The sequence below is a fragment of the Saccoglossus kowalevskii genome, chromosome 19 (genome assembly GCF_978046115.1).
Source record: "Saccoglossus kowalevskii chromosome 19, keSacKowa6.1, whole genome shotgun sequence".
Classification (NCBI taxonomy): Eukaryota; Metazoa; Hemichordata; class Enteropneusta; family Harrimaniidae; genus Saccoglossus; species Saccoglossus kowalevskii.
In genome coordinates this window covers 28,264,912-28,285,384 of record NC_140659.1, presented here as the reverse complement: position 1 = coordinate 28,285,384, position 20,473 = coordinate 28,264,912, and the positions used below count along the sequence as shown (strand labels likewise).

General features: G+C 34.9%; 2 protein-coding genes across 2 annotated transcripts; one reads left to right on the top strand and one right to left on the bottom strand.

Annotated features, from left to right (window-relative positions):
* Window positions 1–776: 776 nt before the first annotated feature.
* Window positions 777–14,981, bottom strand: LOC100377513 (structure-specific endonuclease subunit MUS81-like). Its single transcript, XM_085493992.1, has 17 exons — window positions 14,769–14,981; window positions 14,102–14,219; window positions 12,379–12,533; window positions 11,554–11,661; window positions 11,373–11,453; window positions 10,338–10,426; window positions 9,290–9,427; window positions 9,007–9,101; window positions 7,810–8,023; window positions 7,253–7,383; window positions 6,990–7,102; window positions 6,087–6,203; window positions 4,672–4,767; window positions 3,533–3,658; window positions 2,793–2,896; window positions 2,475–2,558; window positions 777–1,683 (listed from the first exon to the last, which is right to left on the bottom strand). The coding sequence occupies exons 1-17, from the start codon at window positions 14,892–14,894 to the stop codon at window positions 1,617–1,619; spliced, it is 1,962 nt and encodes a 653-aa protein (XP_085350118.1). The 5' UTR covers window positions 14,895–14,981; the 3' UTR covers window positions 777–1,616.
* Window positions 14,982–18,506: 3,525 nt separating this feature from the next.
* On the top strand, window positions 18,507–20,368 carry LOC146731455 (uncharacterized). The gene has a single exon (XM_085493576.1). The coding sequence runs from the start codon at window positions 18,588–18,590 to the stop codon at window positions 19,479–19,481; it is 894 nt and encodes a 297-aa protein (XP_085349702.1). The 5' UTR covers window positions 18,507–18,587; the 3' UTR covers window positions 19,482–20,368.
* The last annotated feature ends 105 nt before the right edge of the window (window positions 20,369–20,473 follow it).

Below are 20,473 nucleotides of genomic sequence, written 5' to 3'. Positions count from 1 at the left end.
CTCCTGTATAATGGACTGCACTCCTCGCCAATAACTTTTGCCACCTGTTTCAAGAGTGAAATGATCTGCTTATCAATGACCTATAGGCCAAATGGCAATAAAAGTTACATAAATCACATGTCACCTCATTGTAGCTGGTCAAGGTGTACTTCAGTCAGTCATTTGTCACATGACCAAGCAAGCTCAAATCTGTCCATATGGCTCAATCGAACCAATATTTCCAATTATGATCCATCTTCTAAACAGAAATCGTCTGAGAAGAAAACGACTCCAAATGTAGATGTCTGTGTAGCTTCGTATGTACACCATTGATAGTCTCTGGGTTGTGTTTCTAGTGTAACATCACGATGTAGTCATGAATATGCAAGTAGTTGTGTACTGGTACCTTGCCAAGCACAGTGGCCTGAGATTCGTGAAGCACCCCCCCCAAAAAAAACAAAACAAATCACAGCTTAAATGTAAAATAAAAATACAGCTACATACAGCTTTACAAATTCAAGGCAAGGGTCATTGTTGTACATCTCAAAGTTCATTCCAGGCCCCTTTTTTCCTGCACGTAAAATCATTTGTCGCATTCAAGCTGAAATCGTATGATCTTAAATCGCATATATTTGTATGATGCCCCATTTTTCATAAGATCAAGCATTGTGTTGATATAAGCAATTTCAGTTAGCAAATAATTTTGTAAGAGCATTGAACCCTGAACCCAAAATTAAATATTTATATTAATTATTGTAAATGAATCCACAATTAAGTATTTAATAATGCACAACACATTGCAATGGTATAATAATAATTATTTTTTTTTCATTTTACTTCTGGATTACAAGCCTTGCGTCTCCGGATTCAACCTCACATAGTGGGCACAAAATAGTGGGTATTGCCCACATCTATGGGTGAAATAAACCTTCATAAAACGATAAAATAGTGGGTATTGCCCACATCTATGGGTGTAATAAACCTTCATAAAACGATAAAATAGTGGGTATTGCCAACATCTATGGGTGAAATAAACCTTCATAAAACGATAAAATAGTGGGTATTGCCAACATCTATGGGTGAAATAAACCTTCATAAAACGATAAAATAGTGGGTATTGCCAACATCTATGGGTGAAATAAACCTTCATAAAACGATAAAATAGTGGGTATTGCCAACATCTATGGGTGAAATAAACCTTCATAAAACGATAAAATAGTGGGTATTGCCAACATCTATGGGTGAAATAAACCTTCATAAAACGATAAAATAGTGGGTATTGCCAACATCTATGGGTGAAATAAACCTTCATAAAACGATAAAATAGTGGGTATTGCCAACATCTATGGGTGAAATAAACCTTCATAAAACGATAAAATAGTGGGTATTGCCAACATCTATGGGTGAAATAAACCTTCATAAAACGATAAAATAGTGGGTATTGCCAACATCTATGGGTGAAATAAACCTTCATAAAACGATAAAATAGTGGGTATTGCCAACATCTATGGGTGAAATAAACCTTAATAAAATGATAAAATAGTGGGTATTGCCAACATCTATGGGTGAAATAAACCTTCATAAAACGATAAATGGATGAGTCATGGTCATGGTCACTTATTGTTAGAACATAATTTTTATTGAAGTGGACCTGTTGTGTTGTAAAGCTGATAAACCATTCGGCTTACACTTGGACCAAGATTTCTGAAAGAATAGAAAAAGAATAATTATATAATATTTATTCATTGTTTTCTGGTAGATCAATCACTCACTTTGATTCTTAATAAGCTGAATTTGAAAGCCTGTTTTAAGGCACAGATTTATTGTTCAGTGCATGGGGATTTTTTGTGGGCTTTTAGAAAAGGTAGGTGAACAACAAATTAGTGATAATTTTGCCCACAGGATTCCTGATGTTTTTTCCCAACTCATGGTGGGCCTTTTATGAAAAGAAGGCGAACTTTCTATTTGTGATGATTTCTCCTGCAGCATCCCCAGTGATATTGAGGTCTTTAAGCAAAAGTAGATGAAACTCCCCATTTGTGATGATTTTGCAAACAGCATTCCAGATGGATAGTCCTTTTAGTCCTAGCTACTACTGACTGATAATCTATGCCAGTAAATACACAGTTTGAGATGAAAATCATTGCCAGGGTGTGATTGATAATAACTTTTCGCATCATCATGAAGAAAAAGAAGAAGAAGCATGGCCTGTCTTTTGCAAATAATGCACTTTTATGAATATCACTGTGCCCATGGAGTGCAAAAAGAATGTTGATGTTTCCTATCAACCATATCTGCTTATTGGACCTGAAGAGCAAAAATGCCTAAGATTAGGCTCAACTTAATTAAATAATAATGCATGTTTACAAATGTTAAAGCCCCTTTAACATCGCTCTAAGTTAGTTACCAGCAGCTGAAATATTGACATACATAATCGAAGGTATGCATTTATTATTTGCATCTGTATCATGTGTAAAGAAGAATATCTTCCATACCTCTGGGATTTACCATATTTCAAATTGGCCAAAAGCTTTTCCTTTCCAGAGTTTTCAGGTATGCCACCATATGCAGCCAACAACCTGTGTAGAGAATATAGATATTCACATTCGTAGTTATACATTTTTACAAGTCCACACAACTCAATACTGTTTTAAATGTACTGCCCCGACAAGATGCTTGTGAGCACTCATTATAAACTATATTTTACACATGAAGCAAATAATTTCCTCAATCCTTGAATTGAGTTAACATTTATCTTTCACTATACTAAAATCGACCCGCCATTTTCATATAACTGCCTTTATTTAACTAACCCTTGTGGAGTTCTGTATTTTTCTAGTATTGACTTTGCTTTCTCAGCCGACAGTCCACTTATCTGCATTAACTGCTTTGCAAACATCTCTGTCACAGTCATTGCCTAAAACAACATAATACATTGTAGTAGCAATTGTCATCTTATCAGGGATTTATAGGAGTACATATAAGCATAATATGAGATACAATTGGACAAAATTCATCACACACTGAACATCACCAGGTAGTTCCATGGCTTCAGTTGTGATGGAGTTTTCAGTATCTTTAAGGTGTCATTAAATAACTAAATTGCACGATGGATACTCTTTTCAGTGTACAAAATCAATATTCAATGTGATGTACACAATAGACTTTTAAGCTGCTTCCTGTAAAGACATTAGGTCCTTCAATTAGTCCATAGGACAGCTATTTACTCATGTTACTGTTATGTCTGAGCAAACTTTGAATATCTACTTCATCTACATATGTTAGTTCTTTTAAGCACATATTTACAGCAGAATTCGAAAAGCAATGTATGACAGGATTTATTGTAGTGAAGACAATAAATAACTTAGTTGATGAATAGATTTTGATTAGTATACCTTATAAACACTGTGCATCTTTAATTTACTCAAATTGGCCTTACTACTAAGTGTCGACAGCGATAGAACTTCTACATTAAACATATACATTTGTAGAAATTCTATGTTATTTGAGATCGCAAATCATATAACATTACTAGATATGCCTGAAACCTTGCCTTGTTTTTAATTGTCATCTGGTCAAACTCTGAAAATGACATCATCATTTGTTGACTGCAATGTACATCAGGTCTACTGTCCAAGCTGTCTAGATAATCTTTGCTATAAGCTGTCAGTGTTTTCCTCTAAACAAAAGACAAACATTTTAGTTATTCCTCACATAGAAGCATTAAAATAATAATAGTTTGTTATGCAACTGTAATCTGCTGTGGATACAAGTAAGGTAAAAATAGTATAAAATAAAATATAAGTAATACAACTAAAAATAAATAATAACTAAATATCAGAAAGTAATAAAAATACAGTAAATAAATCAAAATAAAGGTTATCCCTACCCAGGGGTTTCACAGGCGGTGCTTTGTATATGGTATTTTTTAGATATAGTGAAAAAGCAATGTTATTTTTCATAATTTTTAAAGAACATTACATCTTTGTTCTCTTCACTTGAGTTATTATATCAATGTTAATTTATAGAAATAGAATGCATAAAAAAGATGCAATATGACATTTTGTGATTCCCTGGATTCTTAAATAAATTAAACTCCAATTTATCATGAATTGAATCACTGTTTTTGTAGCACACATCCGAGTATTCGTTCAATGAAACAAAGAAATTCTTTAATACACTGGTTGTTTGAGTATGTAAAAGAACTATCACTGCATATGCATGACAATAGTTTTGATTTTTTATCTCATGAATACTGTTGTGTGCATTGCAAATGCAAAATTTGTAGTTTATGATAAAACAGAGCCTGTATGGAGTATCAAACAATAATTAAAATATATATATATAATATTTAAAAAACTCAAATATACCATGTGTTGTATTTACTCTATCAAAAGTGTACAAAACAAAAATTCTATTTATTGTACGCTCATAAAAATATGACTTATTTTGACAATACATTTACATCTATATGTTTATAGGTAACACGGACATGCCCTACAAATAGAGCAATTATGGTATTTATACCCCTCAATATAACTGCTGTGATTGCTGGTTCAGATTTCAGAGCCCCAGAGTTCAAATTATATGTGGAGTCGCACACAAAGAAGAAAGTAGTGGCATAATAATTATTGTCCAGAGCTACCATACCGAGTATACAAACATTTGTGAAAGTCCTTGAGTTGTACTTACTGCATATTCACTCTGTAAATATCTTGTCATGACAGTCAGGTATGCTACAGACTGTTTCAGCTCACCTGTCCGTTTCACATAAAACCCATCTATCACCTAAGTTGAAAGAACAAATTATATTCTGAAATATTTTGGTTTATTATTTCATAGACCTTAGAAAACAGGAACATATTCCTTTGTGCAACTTCCTTTGTGCAACATTGGTTATAATCTCTTGTATAGATAATCCCATTAATATATATGTATAAGATAAGATAAGATAATTCTTTATTACAACCTTATAGAATGAATTACATATCTATTTATAAAATGTAATAAAGATGTTAAAATAAACTTATCAAGTTGGACTATCTATCTACTACAATACAGTTACATGTAATAATGTATATATGCCTATCATATATATACATCTGAAACAGTTTTAGTTGTTAGCAATACTAGTACCTTTTTCGCTTTTTTATATGTTTGAAAAGTTATGCTGTGCCAATCGTGTCCTGGGATTTGGTTTTTGGCAAGAAACCTGATTTGTGTCTTTAGCACAGCTTGATTGTCCATAAAGATGGCACAATTAACCGTCCAACAAGGACAAGGCCCTAGATCAGAACGACGCCTACCAGAGGCAATTAGAGCTAGTAAGAAGACTGTTTTCCACGTCAAATAATTCAGTGGTGCTGATCCCAAAGGCTCAAAGGGTGGTCTGCTTAGAGCAGACAATACAACCAACAAGTCCCAACTGGGCGGTTCCTTCATTCAGGATCGAGTAAACAGTCTTCTAATAATAGGACAATTGGCTATAGTCTTGTCCCCAAAGAATTGTCAATGGTGGGTGAATGCTGCATAGGATAAACCCAACTCGTCAAATAAATGAACGAAAAAAATCATCTACCTGGCCAACAGAGGGATGGCAAGGATCAATCTCCCTTCCACTACACTAAATGCCAGCTCGCCATTCAGAGTCGTGGGCTGCATTGGTGGAATCCCTATTTGCCCTGGCCAGGACGTTGGTAGCCGGCTCAGATAAACATTCCATCTGTGTGAGTCTACTGACAGCCTGCATGCGTGTATTCATTATAATGACACAAATTTTGACAGGTCAATGTTTACTTTTGTGTAGTTTTGTTTCCTTGTAGTGAAAATTTACCCTTTTTGTTTTTCTTTCCTGTTAACTTTACAATTTTTAGTTACATTGTATCAATAGAATATACTTGGCTATTAAGTTTTGATCAAATGTAATTTTCCTGATATTCTAACCACAAAGTTGGCTCATTCTGTGTAGCCATGTTTGGCTTATGGAACAGGAGAGGATGTAAGTGTTAAATGACATAGTTTTATTGTTGGTTCCTCTAATTGAGTAGAGGATTATATAATGTATGACTAATAAATTAAAGAGTTAAAAACGTATTCTATTACCTTACCTGTGTATTTACAACTGCTTGTTGTAAAGTTGTCTCTGGAACACTAAGATGCTGCCCAGACCCGAAGTCTTCCACCAAATAGATAGGTTTTCTAAGCCCACAATTCTTCAGACGAAACTGGAAATAATGAATTGTAACATGATATATATACAATGTGAAGAACAAGCAGCCAGTCGGCTGAGATAGCTCCGCTGTTAGCAATGTAGGTTTCAATTGAAGAACTGAAAATATCATTAGAAAATGAACAAATCTGAGAGATGTCTATCTGAGGTACCTACATGTATAACATGAAAGCAATCGAAATTGCAGTTTTTAACAAGAAGTCTAAAATATCACTTTTTATCAAAAATGACAAAAAATATCATTAAAATTAGAGAATTTAAGATATCATCACGAAATGAACAAATCTGAGAGTGGTCCACATGTAGTACCTATATATATAATATCAAAGCAATCGGACTTGTTTTTTTTAATAAGAAGTTGAAAATATCACTTTTTACCAAAAATGACAAAAATATTCATCAAAACTAGAGAATTGAAGATATCATCACAAAATGAACAAATCTGAGAGAGGTCTACCTGTAGTACCTAGGTATGTCATATCAAAGCAATCGGACTGGTAGTTTTTTGAAATGATTTTCTCTGGCACTGAAACAATTATAGATGTAGCTTGCTACTTTTGTTGTTTTTTGGCTGTTTTTGCTTGTTTATTGGTATTTGTGTCGTTGCAATGTATTAAATTTCAGTTCTCTCATTTTCATACAGCTTGCATTCAAGTAAAAAATACATCTCGTCTTTAATCTCATTTTGGTCGCAAGCAGTGCACTTTCTACCACTGCAAGGAATTTTTTTGTATTCTCTATTTCTGTTAGTATGTCTAAACAGGGATGAAAACGCTCATACCTTTTGTTCTTTAAATCGTCCATCTGTTATACTGCTAGCCAAGTCATCCATTCTCTTTCTCTCTACAATGTAGTCAAGGACAATCTCCTTAGCAATGGGTATCTCCAGGCAACCTGCAACATACAGATGATTTAAAATACATAAAAAACATTTCAAACGAGCAATATGATTCCATGTTTCATTCATGTACACAAATCTAAAAATCATTTTGAATTGATGATATTCAAATAAATTCATAAATGATCATCTGTCTTGTGAAATACCTGGCATGTGTCTGATTCGTTCTTTAGCAATCCACAAGAAGTCTCCTACTTGCAGTTTCCTCACATCACAATCTATGCCATTCTTTTTCAATTCAGGAAGCAGATTAGCCTTCCTGCTCCCAGAAGAACCCCTAAAAACAAATAAATATTGCAATGATTTGATATATATGTTGTTTACATGTGTATATCCAACTGTCTAGGTGCTGCTTACAAGTGTAAATCCAGCTGTCTAGGTGCTGTTTATATGTGTGTGTGGTTATAAACAAAACAGTGCATATTCAGTTGTCTTAGCATGGTTTACAAGTGCTTATCCAGCTAGGTGCTAGGTGTTTACAGGTGCATAGCCTATATATTCTAACATTTATTGGTACAACAAATATAATTTGGGGTCAAAATTACATGTTTAAAGTTACAAAAACATTACATACACACAGAAAAGGTAACCCCCAAACACTCCCATTGTGTCGTTAGTAAAACAAGGCAGCACCTAAGTTTATTCTTGCAATGTAAACAACACGTTTATGAAGTTACACATGTTATGTAGTACATCAACCTACCCTGCAGTTTCACAGTTATCCACACATAGAATAACATCATATGTTCCTTGTTGAAGAACAAACTGTGGTCTGGCATCAACGGAAGATGATGTGGAGATACTACCCTGTGAACTGTCATCTATGTTAGATATAGAATCAACACTACTCTGTGAGTAAGTGTACGCTGAATTTGATTGGCTTGGATTGGTATGACTAGATATTGGCATTGTTGAATCTAATAAAAATATGTCAAAAGAATTTTTGTTTATTAATAATATTAAATTACAATGATGTAATGGTTATGGCTAAAAATTAAAAGCATAGGTTCTGCTGTTCAACATTTTATTGATGTATGTCAGCGTTGACTTTTTGTACTGTAATTTTTTCAATCATGATATTAGTGCACAAATGTTAGCACACATTTATATATTTTACCATAATATCTTTGTTGATTTTGAATCAAATAGACTTAGGCGAGGGTTCTCTGAACCCGCCTATTCACATAGTTCATACCCACCATAGACTCCGGTCAGTCAAAATGACTATTTTGAAAAATAGTACACACAAAGGGGAAAACGACACGAGGGTAAAAATGACAAGGAAAACTTATCCTACCAGCTACAATGTCGGATGCCGAGCAGCGGCAACAACCCAAGCTATAAATCCGGACAGGAAAAAAAAAGCAGACGATCCAGCAGAGCTTGCTAGATTTCATCTCCACTCGAGGCTGAGAGAAGTTAAGAGTGATGGGCGGCTACCTGTGGCGCTGCCAGGTGGCCTCGGTCACGTGGGTTCGTGACGTAAGGGGTAAAAGAATCTTGAGGTCATGGGGCTTCCCCTGATCTGGATTCTATCTCTCCATCACCGGCAGAATCGCTGATTAATGCCTACAGTTCAAAATAGTCATTTTGACTGACCGGAGTCTATGGTGGGTAATTGAACGTAGTGAATATATTTTTTTATCATCTTGATCAAAATTGTTGAAAACAATGATAGGTTTTGTAAAAAGCAATTGTGAAAGGTGATTAAAGATGACTTTGGCATTCAAAAAGGTTATAAGTAGTCCGCATTGGTAATGTGCATTGTTATTACTGCCTCACATGTGATTAACAAAATAATTTCCTTAAAAAAAAATAATAGTTGAATGATATAAATGATGTGTACATATGCAAGTGCAAGACGCTTAAACTTTGCTTCATAGAAAGCAATTTAACTCACCTGTTCTTAGTGACTTTAAACTATTACTAGCAGTGGATACAGTTAAGGAATCAATATTATCATTTTGGTCAGGGTCTTCTTCATCAGAACTCAACCTGAATGAAAAATAAAAAGAACTATTACTATTACTATGAATATAACAGTAATACATGTACTGAGTTTTGTATTTTGAATAATTTCAATCATTTCTGTTTAGGAAAAGAGTTTTCCAAGCATCCACTTTGTTATGTGATATTGGTTGAAATTATCTTTAATATCACGCATACATGTACACACCGCTCACCTGAGTGTTATACCTGTACTGGTGCTAGGCTGTGATGTGACAGTAAATGATGTAGGCCTAGTACCACTAGCTGTATCAGTGGGTAAGCTTGATTCTAGCTTGTCTGCTAACTCGCAACCAGAATCACTAAGACTGTATCTATTGTATTGAAAATATAAGTTTATGAAGTCTAACATAGAGTGACAGTATCTATCATAATTCAACTAATTGTTGCAGAATAATCAGCATTTAAACAAAATTTGAATATGTTTTTTGCTTAAGGGCAAAAAAAAAATCAAAAATCTGTTTTCGATCTAAAAGTAACTTACAGAAAAAAGTGATGTTATTTTCTTTCGTTTTTTGAAATATTTGCCCCCCCCCCACACACACACACACGTGCCAACCAAAAACAAGATATAATTTGTTTTTGGTATAATGTATATACAGCTAATAGCTATAAACCATTATCAAGCTTGACATTGGAAAGAACCCCTTCTTTATTCATAAATACTGTGGTTTTGTGCCATATCTTATGGAATTATGATTTATAACTTGTATGTAAACACAATATCAATATGTTTTTAAATACATAATTAGGACATATAAGTTTTGAACAGAATTATGCGCCCCTAAATTGAAAGAAATGAACACGGTAAATATAAGAACACTTCACTAATTAAAGAAACTATCAAGTACATTGAACAGTGTTACAACATAAGGAATACATTACTGGTATAAATAAACTACATATGCCATATTTTTACATTTTGTAAATTGTCTTACCTTTACTACTCACGAATAGTTTTATGATCACTCAACTATGTAAAAACTTTATTAACTTGTTAACCAAAAAAGAAATGTTACATTATCTTTATGGTATTACCGGTAATAAAGTATTCTATTCTATTCTATTCTATTCTATTCTATTCTATTCTATTCTATTCTATTCTATTCTTTAAGCTTTTGAAGAATAAGCAAAAAATACCAAAGTTACTGTAATGAAGAATGAACAGATTGTGGGTTAATCATGTCATAAGCTGCAGGACTATAGAATAAATAGCAATCATACTTAGCCGGGTTGCTTTCTTTTACAATGAGTCCTTTTTTAATTAGTGTGCCCATTGAAGACCAAGCTGTGTAACGTGCACCAGGGTCTGGCTGTCAAGCAAAGAAGATACAATATTTACAAATACATATGACTTAACATCACATTAATTATATTGAAAAAAACCTCATCACCCCTTATCCATCCATCCCAAGTTTTTATAAAATCATGTAATTCAGGGAATATTTAAACCATGACCTTGATTGTTTTGATAACAGAGATATGAAATCCATAATAATTTTATTCTTTGTTTGAGATAATGAATACTATTAAATAAAGTTGAGCCTTAAATCAGAACAAGTCATAAAAGTCTGGCGTCTAACACATACATTTATTTATCTCAAGCAAAGATAGTATGAAACAATATGTGAACATAATTTATGCATGAATTTATGAATTAAAATGTGTTTAATTCTACAATATATAGAAAACAACAGCAGTACACAATGAAGCCCATCCAAGACAACAAAATGCTTGAGTAAGTGTGCCCTTTCTCCTGCTCAAGTTCTAACTGCTGTAAATGCAACTGCAAAATGGACACTGTCAAATTGTATTTATTAACATTCTGGGCACCATAATTGTTTACCATCAAAAAAATACATGGTATGGTGTAATGGTTTTCATATGTATTTTTTTCTATAATTTCTGGGCAAAATGGTAATAATTTCCTCTTGGTTACAGGTCTCAGTCAAAATTTTAGAAATAATATGAAAAACATTAAGTGGGATTTGCTCTGTGAAAGGTGACAAACATTCACTTTGGTGCTCATAGGGACAATTAGTAGGTGACTACACCTGTTATTTAGCCTATAAACGGTCAAAAAAAACAGTGAAACCACAATATTGTCAGTTTAAACTTGAAAACTAACCCAAAATTAACTGAATCAAAAAATATCTCAACTAAACCTTAATTGCCTACATGTTTTATTCTGATCAACACATTGTACAATCCATTTGTGTGGTGTCCCACTATACATTGATTATCACAGTTATGTCTTACCACACTAAATGACTTCTCACATAGAGTCTGTGCTTCCCTCACAAGTTCTCCTTTAGTCATATATCCTAAGCTGTTTTCTTTCTATAAAAGAGAATGAAAAGAAAATTAAGAGTTGACAGTGTAAAAGAGAGAGCATAAGAACAGTAAATTTTCATGCTGGTTTTATGAAAGCATATCTTACCTTTAGATCTCTATACAATGCCAATACCAATGCATATGGCCCAGATCTATATGCAGGAATATACTCTCGTTTAGCTTTACTCTGCCCAGCAACAACTCTTGTTTTTCTCTGCCAAGCATAAGAACAACTTGTATATAACTTTGGTTACTGCACCTGAGTGACCTGACATGAATCTCAATATACATACAAGATAAATTCTCAGATAATCTGTTGTGTAGGTGGATGGTTCTCAGATAATCTGTTGTGTGGGTGAATGGTTCTCAGATAATCTGTTGTGTGGGTGGATTGTTCTTGAATAATCTGTTGTGTGGGTGGATGGTTCTCAGATAATCTGTTGTGTGGGTGGATGGTTCTCAGATAATCTGTTGTGTGGGTGGATGGTTCTCGAATAATCTGTTGTGTGAGTGGATGGTTCTCAGATAATCTGTTGTGTGGGTGGATGGTTCTCAGATAATCTGATGTGTAGGTGAATGGTTTTCAGATAATCTGATGCCTTGGTGGATGATTCTCAGATAATCTGATGCCTTGGTGGATAATTCTCAGATAATCTAATGTTTGGATGGGTGATTCTCAGATAAGCTAATGCATTGGTGGATGATTCTCAGATAATCTCATGTAGAGGTGGGTGGTTCTCAGATAATCTAATGTTTGGATAGGTGATTTTCAGATAATCTAATGTTTGGGTGGGTTATTTTCAGATAAGCCAATGTGTGGGTGGGTGATTCTCTAATAAACTAATTTGTGGTAGGTGATTCAAGATATGTACATACTGACATCTACAAATTCAGCATAACCAACAACCATAAGCATATTGAATAGACCTACCTGCTGGGAGGTTTGTGATATTGGATTTGTTTTTCCCACTGTCTGTGATGTGTCTGAACTTCCTGCTATGGAGGGTTTGTCACATAAATCTACAGTTGTGCTAGGCATAACTCTGCTGATGGGCTTTCCCAATATTGGAGATCCAGGGATAATGCCTACAAAACACCAACCACACAGAAGACTCAGTATATTCAAAATCTATGCTAAATATTTTACAACCAAACAACAATGGAATCTTGTTGTTTATTTCACCTACACATTGTTGTAATTTATTGACTTTATCTGTAAACATTAGGTACAAGTATTTGTAAATCAGATTTTTAAACTCAAAATGAGTGCCATTCACATAACACATGGATCGTGGCGAGAGCCACTTGTAGTGTTTCATTTTTTTCGCTAACCAAATTTTCCCCCCAATATTTTTTCTTCAGTTCAGAGGAACAGTGGACAAGATGAAGTGAAAAATGGAACAGTATTTGAGGAGCAATTAAGTCTTGTGGCTTGCTTTCAAAGAGATCCCAGTGACAATTTTGATTGGATCTTATATTGCATAATTTATATTTTTATGTCTATTGTATGCAGGAAGTATAAGATATAGGTAAACCAGAAACTGGTGTGAAGAAGAAAAAATCAGAATACAAAAATACATTCTTGGAAATACTAATTTAAATGAGAGATTCTGTGAACAAAATTATTAGTGTTCATCTCAGGCTGTGTTTACTTTTAAGTGTCATTGTTCATTTGATTATGACAATAACCTTGCTGATTTCAATTTACACAATTGAAACTTTCCATATGATGCTATTGTTAAGATATTGTTATAGACTGACAGGCCAGCCTATTGCTATTTTGATAGTGTGCCCTCTATCAGTAGGATATTAAGGTCAGGTTAGGGGGTTCAAGGGTCAGCTATCTTGGTGTTCAGACGTTGAACATTTGTTATTGTCCGATAAAATAAAAATAAAATATTATTTCAGCATAATTTCTCGCACCCGCCGACTTGTGAGTGCAAAAAATTGTTAAAAATTTTTTTTTTATCTTCATTTTTTTTTCGCCCTCCGCCTAACAAATCCAAGTTTTGCATTTCATGGGAGTATCATGATCAAAATACCGAAGTCTCGCGCAAATCTAAACTTTATGCGTGCTGCTTGAGACGACTAGGCGAACATGGCGGCGGCGTGGTTTGTGGTGACACGCCGTGAAACTCTGTTGTCAAAAACCGAGAAATCCCTCATTAATGCTGAAAATTGTGCCCCAATTGGCGACATTGCCAACCAGGTTATACATGGAATAAAATTTTATTTCATTTTTTCTCTCAGATCAATGATCTCACTTACAATTCTTTGAGAATCACACAAATCTAGTGGGAAAAAAAGAATTCATTTTATTATTTTCCCGCCCTCCTCAAGAAAATTTACTTATAAAAACTCAAGAAACAAGGAATAAAAAAAGTCTGGCCTAAACATGAATATTCAAGTTGCACACCCCTATATATATCATTGATTCAGACCAATACAATTAACTCCAAACAAATATATTTTTGACAACAAAAAGGTTTTCATGAAAGCTATTGTCTTAATAATACAATTTTTTTTAAACTTTTCAAAAATTTGTCTCTATAAAAATTAATGGTGGTAAAAGTTAGCTTGAGAAATTTTGATGAGATCTAAACATCCAGTCAATACCTCATAAAAGTATTAGAGAGGAAAATGTGAAATTTTACCATTGTCAAGGAGTTTTTTGTCTAGCATCTTGCAAATTTTATCTCCAAACCCCTCTAATATCTTGGCTTCTTTACCACTTGTCAGTGGAACTGGATATTTCTTTAATGAATTAATTGCCTATGAAAAAACAAAAACTCAGAATTAAACCCTCATAATATCACTCCTAAAGTTTTATTGACGTTTATGTGAAATAAGTGAATGTCGGAAATTCTGGAATTTAAATGAAATATGAACTGAATGTCCAATTCCAGATGAGTTTGAATGTTGGCAATAGTTCCCCATTTAACTTTGAATTTAACTTGTTAGTGCCAAGAACACTGTTTCAATGCATGCAAGAAAATCATGATCAAGGTCCAATTCAAAACAATATTTCGACATTATATAGATATCTAAGGTCTGTAAGATTTTTTTTATATTTTCCTGATAGTTCTTATCATTCATATTTAGATCGTTAAGCCCTTCAGGGGCGGATTTAGAGGGGGCCGAGCCCCCCCCCCCCCCCATTTTTAACAACCTTCGGCCAACTTATCGGCCCCCTATTCCAGAATCCTAAATTCGCCTCTGCCCTTGTGACAAAAGTAGCTCACGTACGAAATGACTGCATCAGTCAAGAATGGTAAATAAATAAAGCGCCTAGGAGACACCACAGAATCAGTATTACTGTACCTTTGCATAAGTAAATTGCCTATTTGACCCTGTCTTCGCCGACTCGTCCCGCCATTCGGTCAACCACTGTAGAAATAAAGGGTTCGGACATGGACGATCTGGCTTCTTTTTCTTTGCGTAGTTCATGGTGACCGCAAAAACCCGGGACGTGAAGCCGAAATGAACTTGATCCGAAATTAAAAATGGCGCCGATGGTGCGGCCTCTATAGTTGAGTGCTTTTGTTTTTACGGACACTCGTCACATGAATACAAATCACGAATTCATTTCGGATATATTTGTGGAGGCAGATATTTATGTCTTCCGAACCTCAGCAACGTATGGGTAATAAACAATTAAGGCATCGAAACAATTGTTTTGATTTTATTAGTATTGATACTAAGATAGCTGTCCCATTTACAGCACCACGGGACAACTGTCGGTTTCATCGATGAGTCTCGGTTCCCCAGACTCAGTACAGTCGGGCATTTTTTTCAAACATAGGTGTAATTTTTAATTTAAAAAAAATATGTTCCCCACTCGCCGCGAAATCTTTCGCGGTCACGCTAGTTTTCGCGATCACGCTAAAAGGGCCAAATTAATAATTATTTTTGGTAAAAATATCACATAGTACTAGTTATTAAATGCCACACAGTGGAAGGTTGTATGATGGCAAATGTTATTTGGGCATCACTAAACTGTAGTCCCTGCACTATGCTAGCACGTTTAGCATGCTTTCGTCATAAAACATTGATTTAATTTTGGTCTAATAAATACAATTGGTTAAATTGTACCTCTTTGTTGCATGTTTTTTTTCCGCCATGGTGTAAATGCATAACTTGTTGTTAAGTTCTCATTGGCTGTGCAATACATTTACATCTTGTGAAAAAGACAACTATGTAAAGTCGCGTAAATTGTGAGATCTTCTATAGACCGCGGTTTTGCTATGCACCAGATCTTGTCCTTTCACATTTCACAAGATACAGTTTAGTGATGCCCAAATAACATTTGCCATCATACAACCTTCCACTGTGTGGCATTTAATAACTAGTACTATGTGATATTTTACAGTAGTTGTTTGCAGAATATGATGTGGATTGATTCATTTTTTGAGCTATCACTAAATAATTTCCGAATAAATAATTCAGGGGTGATATTAGGCTTAAAATTAAAAGCAGCCCAAACTTCCGAGCCGTATAGTAGAATAGGCATAACAGAACTATGAAATAGTTTAATATAGTTGCTTTGGTGCGTGGTGAGGGCCGTGTGTGGTGCTGAACCTCAGCAGAGGCGGGTGATACCGATGGAGAGAACTGTAGCAAGCTCGGGGGAAGGGGTACTCACATTGAAGTGCTATATGTATATGTGCCGCCAAAAGGGGTTCCAAATTCACCATTTCTGTCTGAAAAGGGGTATTTTAGCCTGTCTTTTTCATTATTTCTGTCTAAGAGAAAGGGGTCCATATTTTCCAAAGACTGTCTCCAGACCTTGAGTGATCCAACAATCAGGAGAATGAAGCTGATTTTTTCTTTCTGTAACTTCATTTCGATCGTCAAAGTCCATCTCCGGGAGTCCACCTGTTTTCCCTTGGTACCATTTATGCTTACTGTCTGGAAAAGGGTGTAAAATATCTACAGTTTGTCTGAAAAAGGGGTAGGCAATTTGAGTTGATTTCTGTCTGATAAGGAGTAAAGGTTTCAAACAACCAGCTACACACCCCTGTCAGTATTTTTTGCAAGTATCATGCATATATTTGGTGTACCTAATAAACTATGGTTTCACGTAATTCATGTGTGACGTCATATGTGTAAGATTGGCCGGTGTGCATTATTACTTCTTATTATATGCGCATATAGTTATATTGAACTGTACTGGTGCCCATCAGTCTAAATTTTACTTGTGTTACACAAATTGTGTAATTTTATATTGATTAAGAACCCGCGCACGAGGTAGTAAAAGTATTGCATACTATTTGGTATTTTGGTTAATATTTGACCCCGTGACCTCGTGACAATACATACACGTGAAAACGGAAAAACAAAACCGATCTTCACGCGCAATATCAAAATTGACTAAATCACTATTCAAATGTAAAGCTGAAACCACGTTACCTGGCAACGTTTAAGTTGTTCCAATAATGATGCATTTCACGCAGCAGTTACCTTTTGATCACTGTCAGAACATATTCGCATTGGTAATATGCACGGCACGAGTATGTAAATTATGATTTACTTATGAAATGCTTTTCTGCCTTTCTGGGACGAATGGTGACGTATGTATAGATCACATTACGTGATGCGTTATACACTGCGAGAAGGTTCCATCGGTGAAGTAAATACACTTATGTAAATGAAGCATTTATAATAACAATGATGATCATTCTGATAATGATATACTTTGTCTAATTTATCAAATTGTTACCGATTAAACATCAGAAAATAATAATTTATTAGTTGCTCGAGATTGAACCAAAATGCGACACTTTAAGATGAATCCATACTTCTGCAGAAATCCTGTCATTGACTTTAAGAGTCATAAAGGGCTTTGGATTTTGTAAAGTTCATGAGAAATCTTACCCAAACAATCATGAAATTGAAGTGATTTCAATAATCCGGTAATTTAGAATTTGTTGCCATGCCAACTATTTCGTTTTACTTATTTTTATGATCACAGTGATCTGCATAAACTACACATGACAGTGGAAATGTCACGTTCAAACAAATAAGACTACGAACGCAGTTTTGCAATTATTGTAGATCTACAATCAGCTTTTTAATTCGCAGTTTAATGCAATTCGCAATAAATGAAACATTCCAAGAACTTAGAAGGAATAGGCAATAAATACCAGGTTGTACAGGTAACGTAACAGTAAGGTTTACATCGCGTTGAATTTGTAATGTCATTTCCCAGCGCCGATAATAAATTCTTATGCCCGCTTGAAACCGTCAGAATAAATAAAAAATAAAATAAGACCCTACTTGCTTCAATTGTTTCTCAGGTTTTAAATATGTATTTGAACGGCCGTTGCGCAACGTTTTTTTTTTTTTTACTTGACTCGTTGTTTACCCCACCTTAGGGCATGCGTGAGTTACTAGCAAAGTTGTTTGCATTATAAAGATAAATAAGACTTTTATCAAACATCGGGATATTGTCGCTCTGTGTATAAGAAATTGTCTGCGTTTAACTAGAGGTTTCAACTAATCATGTTAGAGTTGAGTTTCCATGGGAGACAGAATGTTGTACGAGGGTCATTTTTGTCAATGTTGCTGGGAATCGGCCCGGGTTGATTTGTTTTTTAATCCCGTTATAGTTAGGTATATTTCGGAATTTATATGCTGTTACTGGCCCATCGGTGATTTCCAATCAAGGTTCGGTATATTTTCTACATAAAAAAACAAGAGTTTGAAAATTGGACCCCCGCAACAATGGTGAGTTAGTTTTATTTCTTGTACACAGAGGGACTTGGTTACAAACGATATGGTACTAGTATATAACAAATATTTCTTTATATTCACGCGGCTCTAAACAAACATTTGTGACAATGAAACTTGAGTGGAAAATTAAGATTACGTCGGCAAATGACTTGTGTATATAAACATTGTTGTGTCAACGTGACCAATTCCATTGCTGTAATACTAGTGCATTAATGTTGACATGGCCGTGCGACTTCCCTGCCCAATGTGGAACAGCGCCGCCTGTGGCGACAATGTACTATTCTCCCGTTTGACTAGTATTTCAAACGTGACGTCATTCACAAAATGGTGACAGCGCTTTAGTCTTTTGTGCTTGTACGAGCTGTTTCTTTATTTTCAGGCCGTGATATATAGTGCAATATCAGCAAAATGTCCAGCGAAGAGTTGTACCTTCCTGACATTCGTATGGAAAAACAATTTAACGTGCAGCCATACGAATTTTGCCAAGTGTGTCAATTATTGAAAGCGATTCACGTAGATGTATTGAAACAACACATCCTGGAAACTCACGATCAACCATACCTATGTAGAGTATGTGACAAGCGTTTTACCCGGAAAGGCGATCTTAAAAGACACACGAGAGTGCATACTGGTGAGCAACCATACCAATGTAAAGAATGTGGCAGACGTTTTACCGAAAGTAGTAGCCTGAAAACGCATATGAGAGTACACACTGGTGAGCAACCATATCAATGTGCAGTGTGTGACAGACGTTTTACTGAGAATGGCAGTCTGAAAACACACATGAGAGTACACACTGGTGAGCAACCGTACCAATGTAACGTATGTGGCAGACGTTTTACCCAGACAGGACACCTGCAAACACACATGCGTATGCACACTGGTGAGCAACCATATCAATGTATAGAATGTGACAGACGTTTTACGCAGTTAGGACACCTTAATTCACACATGAAAATGCATTCTGGTGAGCAGCCATACAAATGTAAAGAATGTGACAGGCCTTTTTCTCGCAGAGACCATTTGAAATCACACATGAGAGTACATACCGGTGAGCAACCATACCAGTGTAAAGAATGTGGAAAGCGATTCACCCAGACTTACAACCTGAAAACACATATGAGATTACATGCTGCTAGACAGCCATACCAATGTAATACATGTAACAAACGTTTCATCAGCAAATTTGCCATGGAAAGACACGTCCACATCCATACTCTTGAGCAACAATATGGTATTGTGAATTTAGAAGAAACTATTATTGGTGGACAAATACAGGTCTTTCGTGTAATATTTTCGTAGTGCATTTGGCGATGTCCATATGGTTCAACATGTATTATCTCTTAAGATTATTTCATTGCATATGTAATTTTAATATTTTCTAGTTGTTCACAAACAGTCTTTTCTACTTCCATGTTTACCCTGTCTGTGTACGTGTGTAAAATGTGGAGATCCATCTATGCCTTTGTGGGACTTTGAAATTTTAAAGGGTGGTGGTCACAGTGCACGTTGTTTAAATGTCATGTAAACTGTGTTTATTACATTTAAGATTTAGAGAGGGGAAGAGTACATTATATATAGGTAGAAGAAAACTGTAATTCTGCAATTGAATTAGCTGGACATTGTGGCCAATTACCTACTTCTAATGAAAAGTCTATCACAATGCATTTTACATGTATTGTATATTTTATTGCCATGTTGAACATGATACAACTTGACAACCACCATCTTTTAAGCCTAAATTATATTGGTATTTTCTTGCCTGTTAAAATATTACTTTGTAGGTCTACAGTTATCTTTAATTTCTCACATGGTTTAATGATGCACTCCTTTAAAATAGTATCTGGGTGTATGTACTCTGATCTTGCAATACTTTACACATTTGAAGAGCATAGTACAATGTTTTGGGGAATTCAAATTGTGCATCTAGTCACTGCAAGTTTGCATTCACTACAGGCTATTTGAAGCTGTCTTTTTTTGGGGCCAGTATCTTATGGCACAACAGTGAACATATCTGCTTATAGGTGCAAGTTGGAATTTGGTGTTTTATGTTTATATGTTTGTATATGTATATTCCGGTTTAAATACTGGTAAGCTTGATGTTTATGAAGTAATATTGTATTGAGATGTATTTATTATTATATTATATTGAAGAATTTTATTGAATAATTATTTATTATCTTATGAAACTGTATAGTGTTTGCCTGAATGTATTATGCTTATTGGGTTTGAGGTTTGTATGTTTTTCAAGTAACACTAAAAAACTGAAATGTAGGTGGTCCCAACTGAAAAGC